Source organism: Narcine bancroftii, chromosome 4 (genome assembly GCF_036971445.1).
Source record: "Narcine bancroftii isolate sNarBan1 chromosome 4, sNarBan1.hap1, whole genome shotgun sequence".
Lineage (NCBI taxonomy): Eukaryota > Metazoa > Chordata > Chondrichthyes > Torpediniformes > Narcinidae > Narcine > Narcine bancroftii.
Window position 1 is genome coordinate 305,149,060 of NC_091472.1, and position 9,145 is coordinate 305,158,204.

The 9,145-nt window shown below is 37.3% G+C and overlaps 1 protein-coding gene across 1 annotated transcript in view; it reads left to right on the plus strand.

Moving 5' to 3' along the window:
• mtx2 (metaxin 2) overlaps positions 1-8,467 on the plus strand; it is a 103,374-nt gene extending 94,907 nt beyond the window's left edge. Inside the window, exon 10 of the mRNA XM_069935808.1 lies at positions 8,307-8,467. Coding sequence (XP_069791909.1) covers positions 8,307-8,363 — 57 coding nt within the window. The 3' untranslated portion in view covers positions 8,364-8,467. The remainder of the gene's footprint in view (positions 1-8,306) is intronic.
• Positions 8,468-9,145: the final 678 nt, after the last annotated feature.

Sequence of the window (9,145 nt, forward strand, 5' to 3'; positions counted from 1 at the left end):
TGAAAAGTGAATGATTGGACTGTGAAAAAGATGTTTCTTAAACACAAACATTACATCCACGAGCGCTTAGAATTGGAAGGGTGTTACGTTCATAGTAATAAGTATTAACCTTATTTATGTTGTGTATGAAGAAAATAAAAACCAGTAAGTAGCCATTGTCTTGGTAAATTTCTGTTGCTGCAGGTTTTTGAGATCTTTGGGCTCGTAACATTCATTCCACATACCAACAGAGGAGCCCTCTGCTCCCTCCCTTGTATCCGCAGTTTCTTTGTTCTACCATTTACCTGTGGCCTGTGCACCTCTCTCTTTCCCCCAGCACCCTCACTTCTCCTCCTTCTCATTTTGGCATTTGTCCAATCAATTGTATACCCGATGAAGGACTCAGTATGACCTGCTGAGTTCCTTCAGCTCGTTTATCTATTGTTCCAGTTCTCGAGCATCTGCAGACTTCTCATTTTAACCATCATCTGATGGCCATGGTCAGAGACGTGGCTACAGGGTTACATCCAGTGGAATTAGAGTATTGAAGTACTTAAAGATCAATAAGTTAGGAAAATGTCGAGGTGAGGCTCTGTGAGTTAACATTTGTCCTCATGCCATAGAGATGGGAGACCAAAGGTCATCATCTGGATGGAGATAAATACAAATGCCAGGTGCACAGGCTCCCTCACAGTAACCACACAAGTGAATGGAGTATAAAGAAAGAAATAATGAGAGTATGTGAGAAAGATGCTGTGATTTTTAGTTTACAGATACCATGACTGATCTGTTGCGCAAAAGTAGCCTAGATGAGAATTGTGGAGTTTTTTTGCAGTTGTTTTTACAGCAACATGATCTGGAACCAACAAGAGAGCAGGCCATACTGGAACAGCAAATATACAGTGAGATAGGATTAGTTAACAACCCTATAGGAACATTGCCTTAAGTATCAGGGGTCATAACAAATGATTTTTGCATTCCATTTTTAAGGGAAGGAGAATGTATCCAATAACAGTATTTTAAACTTAAATAATGTCCATTCTGAAGTCACAAAAAAAGTTAGCTAAAGAACTGGCAAATTTGGTTTGATCAATCAATTTTTTTTTGAAGAATCTTTAAAGGAATCTGATGGAATACATAGAATAAATGCATGCCAAAGAGAAATTCCAAGGGACGAACTTGATATCCTGGGTTAAAGAAAAAATGAAGATAATGCCCACATTTTAAGAAAAAGCACATAATTTTACAAAGATGTGACAGGTCACACACTTGCAGAATAACAGTAATGGATAGCTAACAGATTAGTAAATATGGGGAAATTAAAGCAAGAAACATAAGACAGATGCTAGGAGATTCTACATACTTCAATCAGAAAAGTGAGCATTTGGTCCTTTAAAAAACAAAGCTGGGAATTAAATTTGGAAAATATACCGAGGGGAAGTAAACTAAATGGGTATATTTGCAGCCATCTTCACTATGGAGTACACATGTAACATTCCAGAAATAGCTGTCTGGATTTGAAGGCAGGGAGGACATTTGGAAAATTACATTTCCAGATGTGCACGACTGAGTGAATTATTGGAGCTTTGTGGTCAACACTTGGGTTTGCAGAAGGCATTTGATTAAAAAGCTGCATCAAAAGTTATTGTAATAAAAAAAGCTCAAGGCACAGAAGGCAATGTGGATAGAAAGAGGTGCTGGCTGACAGGAAACAGTCAACATAAGTATTTTTTCTTTGTTGGCAAGATGTAACAAGAGCTGTACTTTTTTTTACAACTTGTAAAAATGATGGCTGAGGTACCAAAGGTAGAGTTGCTAAATTTACTGATGATTAAAAAAAGGAAGTTGTGAAGAGGACAAAATGATGTAGTAAGGGATGTAGCAGGAAAAGAGCTGACAAATGGACTGCAATGAGGGAAATACAAAATTGTCTGCTTTGGTAGGTGAAATTTAAAAAGCATAATTTATCTGATTAAAGATGACATCTCTAAGATCCTCGTCCATGATTCACAAAAAGCTACAGCAGGTATAGCAACTAATTCATAAACATATTAGGTGATTTTGCTTCAGATATATTGGCTGTTGGGGAGAACACATCAGAAGCACTCTGTATGGTAGTGGTCTCCTTATTTGAGGATGTAATTTTGTTGGAAACAGGCCAGAGTAGGTTTACAGACTGTCCCTGGAATGGGTGCTTTTTTTTAGAAAAGCCTGAATGAGACAATTGTGTAACCACTTGAAATTGGAAGAGTGAAAGAGAACATTCCTCAGGACCTTGTGTTTCAATGAAGTTAACCATTAAGATTAAGATTACATTTATTTTTGAAGGAGAATTTTCCCCTTTTATACTTGCGTCCCACTAAATCAGCTATTCTGTGTCCCGGGATAGCAATGTTGTTTTTGCTGTTCACACTTGACCATTTTTAACTGGGACACTGCACCCGTGCACACTTACAAGGAGCCATCCCGGGGTTAGGACTGTTCTACCTTCTACTGGTGTCATCATGACTCATTGGTGGACCTGCCTAAATCCTGATCAATGTATTATGATCTTATATTTGAACAAAATTAATCATGCCTAATTATAACATAACTATGCTTTATGTACAGCACAGTATGAGCCTTACAGCCCCTGTTGTTGTTGTGTCAACCTATTTAAACCTTTATAAGGGACCGTAGGAAAGTGCTAGCAATAAATAGCAATAGTGGGTAAAAGTTGGTAGCACAATCGCGCACAGTTTATAAATACTGTGGGGGGGGCGGGGGGTGCGATAGTGGACCTGCATCCCAGAATGCCATGCGGCAGAGAAAGGGCTATATACATGGAGCACTTATGGATGGGTTTCTCTGTCACATGGCATTCTGGGAAGTCAGGACAACCATCGTTTTTTTCCATGGTCTTTATAAATTATGCTCTGTAGTGCTACCAACTTTCCCACTATTTTATTTATTTTCTCTCCCATTTAGACTTTCCCATGGCAAAGTTAATACTTCATTTTAATCTTCCTTCATGTCCCTGCAAAAACTTGGATCATTTCTGTCCCAGAATGCAATTGCACATTCTACACTTGTCTAATTGCATCACCAGTGTCTGCAGATTCCGGGGATTGTATTAGGGGTCGAGGCTGTCTATCCCTGGCGTGAGATGATGTCATCTTGCATCGGCATTGAGAAGATTTTGGTTTCACACTGGACCCTTTTTAGGCTGATTGGGTGTTAATTCCTGGGACCACTTGCAAGTGTGAAAGGGGCTTTTGAAAGTAGAGATTGCTGTTTAAAGAAGATTTTCAGCTTTAAGGTAGATGAGGTGATTTTTTTTCTCTCTTTGAATTATAATCTGTACAACCCTCTTCAAAGGCCAGAGAAAACAGCAGGACTGACAGCAGGTGCAGATAGTTTCCTGATGAGCACAGAGATGCAATGTTAACAGATAATGGAAACAGTTTGGAGCTTGGGTTGCAACCCAATGACCTTGTTAAATAGATGCTTTGCTTGAGGGACCACATGGCCTACTCCTGCCCTTAATTTGAATGTTCATTTTATTTAATGCATGAGGGCGGAAGAGTTCAAACTATTGGAAGAGAGATCATAGAACCTATAATAAAGAAGAGGAGGTATTTGCTGTCTTGAGGCAAAAGGGTGGATAAATCCCTCGGACCTGGCAAGATATTCCCTTGGACCTTGAGGGAGCCCTGGCAAAGATATTTAAAACATCCTTACCCATGGGAAAAATGCTGAGGATTGGTGGATAGTTCTGTTCTATTATTTAGGAAAGGCTCTAACAATAATTCAGGACATTATAGGCTGGTGACCCTAATGTCAATACAGTAGTGGGTAAGTTATTGGAAGTGGTAGGCCAAGTTTAACCAATCTTGTTGAGATTTTCAAGGTTACCAGGAAAATTGATGAAGGAAATATTGATTACATGGAATTTAGTTAGGCCTTTGACCATGTTCCACTTGGGAGTTTGATCAAGAAGATACAGTTGCTTGGTATTCAGGACGAGGTGGTAAAATGAATTAAATATTGGCTTTGCGGGAGAAGTCAGAGAGTGATAGTAAATGATTTTCTCTCTGACTGGAGACCAGTGGTGTACCTCAGAGGTTATTATTGAGTCCACTGCTGTTTGTTATCTATTTCAATTATCTGGATGATAATTTGGTAGACTGGACCAATAAGTTTGCTGATGACACAAGATTACAGGTGTAGTGGACAATAATGAAGGCTTTCAAAGCTTGCATGCCATTTGGACCAGCTGGGAAAATGGGCTGCAAATTGGCAGATGAAATTTGATGTGGATAAGTGAGGTATTGCACTTTGGCAGTCCTAGGTAGGACACAGATGGTTAAAAAGGTGGGGCACTGAGGAGTGCAGTAGGACAGCGGAATCTGGGAATACACATAATTCCCTGAAAGTAGCATCACAGGTAGATAGGGTTGTAAAGGGAGTTTTTGGCATATTGAGGATAGGAGTTGAGATGTAATGAAGACATTAGTGAGGCCAAATTTGGAGTATTGTGTGCAGTTTTGGTCACCTAATTAAAGGAAAATATTAATGTTTGAAAGAGTGCAAGAGATTTACAAGGATGTTGCCAGGAAGGAAATGTTAAACAGGTTAGGACTATTCCCTGGAGTGTAGAAGAATGAATGGAGATTTGATCGAGGTATATAAAATTGAGGGATATAGATAAAGCAAATACAAGCGGGTCTTTTCCTCTGAGGTTAGGTGAAACAAGAACTAGAACACAGAAGTTTAGGGTGAAAGGTGTGATGTTTAGGCGGAACTTCTTCACGCAGAAACTGGTGAGTGTGTGGAATGAACTGCCAGCTAAAGTGGTGATGCAAGCTCCATTTTGATATTTAATAAAAATTTGGATATGTACATGAGGAGGCATATGGAAGCAGGTCAATGAGACCAGGCGGAATAATGTTTGGCATGGACTAGAGGGGCCAAAGGGCCTGTTGCTGTGCAATCCACTAGCTGAATATTTGTTCCTATCTTCCCAAAAGTTTGTGTTTCTTCAGAGAAGATTTACTTTTACAATTTTAAACTTTAATTTTTTATTAATACTTTTTTTTGTTTTAATTGGTTTGTTTATTTATCTCCTTTTTTTTTTGCTGGTTGCTTGAAGTTGCCAGTTGCTTGAATTCCAGATAACGGGGATTTTACTGTATTTTAAAAAGTATGATATCTGGGGTGGGATTTGGGAATGAGGGTGAAAATGCATGTTTAGGTTAACAGAGGTGAACTATTTATAAACTGGAGCATAAACTTGATTTTAAAACCGCTTAAGTGATACCATGGATCAATCAGGCATATTATATTGGTCTGGATTGATTGTCTCAGGACTGTAATATTGCACAATTGTATCCAAAACCCAATGTATTATCATTGAAATGAAGCACAAGACTTAACAAATAGAGTGATGGCGATCTAATGTTTCTAAGTACAACATTTCAGATGAAGTGCATTTTTTTTAAAAAAAGTAAAATTTCAATTACTGTTTTCCTAAACTTGGAATATTTTCCAGAGTTTAGTCTTTTCTATTCACCTCCTGTAAATCCCAGCAGATTTTTTGTTTCCGAAACCTTCTTGTCTGTCGTATTTCATTTATTTTGAGAGAATGGAATATACCTGGTATTTTTAAGAATAATCGTGTGTAAAGCTAAATTTTATGGAATATTTTTGTTCATATTTTAGAGGAATTATTGGACTATGTACTTTTACATTTGCATAATATAAAAAGCCTTGTGATATATTGACGTTAGATGTGTTGCACAAAATGTAAAGTTCTGTTGCATCAAGCTGAGGCAAATTACATTGCTGAAGATTTGATATTTTAAATAAATTGCAACTTTCTAAATTGTTACTGTAGCTCTAATAGATTTTTTTTGTAATATGACAAAATATTAATTATCCATGGAGAATAATTTGGCCATATTGACTGGATATTGTATCGTCCAAAACTGCCCCTAATGAGCGAAAATGTTACAAATTTCATCACAAAAGCTTAATGAAGTAGTTTAAATGTGGTAACCTAAAGGCCAAGAATCAAATATTGTCAAAACAATCAATAGTAAATTTTGTATTGAGCCAAATTGACTTAATACAGGGAATTTTTTTTTAAAAGAGCATTATGACCTTTCTGATCCCGAAGAATTAATTCCTCAGATCATAACATGGTTATCCTGAAGAAAGCTGCATAATAAAGATCCCTACATTGAGATATCCATCTGACTGATGACTGGAACAAGAAATAATTTATAACTGGTTATTATTAGTTGTATTTCCCCCCTGTGCTGGAGAGTAAATTTGATCCAAATATAAAAATCATCTTATTTTTGACCAATTGCTTCAGATGTACAATTAGAGGAAGAAAGGGAGATACTCACATGATGGTCTCGTGATGCGTCTCTCTAATGAAGCCTCTTAGGATCAGCTGGACTACTAGTATGCACTTCATTTCCTGCAGCTTCTTTTACAAGCAAGACCTCAGATCCCATGGCTCTCACCACAATTATCACCCACTTGTTCTACAGGTTTTAGTTTTTACATTAGTCTGGTTTTGAAATTCACTGTATTAATCATGGTTGAAGTTGTTATTTATCACCTGCTGGGTGAGAAATAATAATTTTGGCACTATTGGGGCAGCAGGCCAGAGGTAAGGAATTAAGTAAAACATCTAAACACCAGCAAGGATCATTTCTTTGATTAATGATTCACTACAGAGAAAAACTGCTGCTCATTATCTGGTCTTACAAATCCAAACTGGGTTACAAGCTTGAAGAATTGTTTCTGTTGTTACCCCTAGACAGTCACAGTAGCTTTCTATAAAAGTTAGATCTTTTTGAAAAGATAAATCCACAAATGAAATGTATGGATACTAATAGTTTAGCAGACACACTGTTTTTGTTAGGCCAGCAGCAGGTTTGTTCAAAAATCTATATTCTGAAATTACACAGAATGTCACCTCCTCACTGAATGTCAGAAGCCATCTTGCTGTGAATACCTCACCCGTGTTGGAGCGCTGCTTCTAGAACTGATGAGGTGAAGAGTGTTGCACCACGGTTCTGAGCTGGTAATCACAGAACTGAAGAAACACATACATCATCTGCCACACTGGTGTTTAAAGTGAAAAACCTTCAGTTCATGCGCAGTCTAGGACAAATGACAACCATGTGTACGTTCTTCCCTGTTCAGCGCCCAACCATAGAAAAAGTCTGAATTTTTTTTTGCTGTAGAGTTATATGGGCAAGCAGTTTATGTGTGGGGTTGAAACAGTGGAAAAGTGCCACCGATAATTTGTTAATAGTTTGAGCCTTTCAAGTCATCATTCACAAAATAAGTATCAAATTGTCAATTTAAGATATTGCTTGCTACTGCAAGTTTGCAACAATTTGGTAAAGCCCTCAGGTTTGTCATTTGCAGATTCTGTGCTAGTTTTCCATGCTGTTACTATAACATAAACCCACAAACAGTGGGAGCTGAAGCACCACTTAAAGTAAGTGGTTAGAACATTTTTATATTGATAACGCCAAATACTCAATGCGGAGACAAAAACGAGTAACGACTGAAGGTTGTAAATGCAGAATAAAAGTGAATTTCTACATTATAAGTTGGGAGAGCCCTAACCAGATACATGAAGAAAAACATTTGAATCACATTTAAGCAAAAGATTTTTTTTTCATCTGATTTTAACATGATCACATTTCCCAACAATAATAGGAAATTATAATCTTCTTAATTTAGTACACAAAAATATATTTCATACAATATAAGTTAATTTCCCATAACAGTTTAGTAGATTCATTATCAATACCAGAACTATACTCAAGTTGTATAAAGAGATCAACTGTGAAAGTAGCATATTTATGCAAATTTAGCATATCTTCCGCAACATTTTAATTTTGTCACAATTGGAATTCAACCTCTATCATTAACAATTGGACTTGGATAACTCCAAAAAAAATTAAAGTTATAAGTTGTTGAAATTAAAAATAGTAACTTGCTGTTAACATTCTGCATTCCTGAGTTGAGGGAGGTGATGATGTCAAAGGATGCAGGGTCGTACTGGGACTCCACATCTTTTTTTAAAATTTTTTATTTTTCACACTGACCAAGATACATACATTTTCCTTTTCAAATATATACAGTGTCATTTTCTCCCCCCCTCCTCCCATCCCACCCTCCCTACCTCCCCCCATTCATTTAAAGTACAAAATCTAAGACACATTAAACCAATCAAACAATGTTGTCATTCAATAAAAATAAACAAGAAATTCCACTGAGTCAATTCTTTTAATTTCCTTCTCCTTTCGTTAATTTAGGTGGTAGATGGGACTCCACATCTGATGGCAAAACCAGTTGTCCACCATGTGCTTTAATTCACTGTAGGAGGTAAGAGAGTGGTCGTGCCTGAGAGTCGTTGTGCATGGCTATGGAAAAGCAGGGAGAGGAATTGTTGCAATGCGTCCCAGTGCAACACAGTTTTTTTCAGGGATGCAAACAAAAAGAGGATGAAAACTAGGTTTATGAATAAAGAGCATTTCAAAAACAAAGCTGGAGTTAACTAAGTGATTGGAATGACTGACAGCAATGGCATCTGAATGGAAAAGTCAAAGGGAAGGCTGGGTTATTTACTTCATTGAGTGATTGATAGGAGTGTACTTAAATATGTAGAGACAGATTGATGGAAAATAAAATGGCCACAGCAAAAAAAAAATCATCCAGTCCATTGTGGCACAACCCCTCTGCCTGAAACTCAGTAGTTCAATGCCTTCTCCACTCCAGTTACCACTTCCATAGCTTTGGAAATTCTTCTTCATCAAAGACTTAGTTGACATCCTGTTGAAGACAACAAAAAATTCTATCCACACGTTGCATGATTTTATTCTTCATGTCACTATTGATTCTCTCTCTACCGGTTTTCTCTCTTTGTTATCACTTCTATCAGATTTCTCCCAACCCTTCTAATTCAACATTGTTCCCGGGGTGACAGTAGAAGTACAAGTCATATAAATCTTTTCTGGGACCTCCCAAATGCTTTTGGCTGCCTCTTTCCTACAATGAGACAGCCAGAATTAAACACAACATGGGTTGTGATTGGACCAATGTTTTGTAAAGGTTCAGCATAACTTATTCACATATTGTACCTTTATTCAATAAG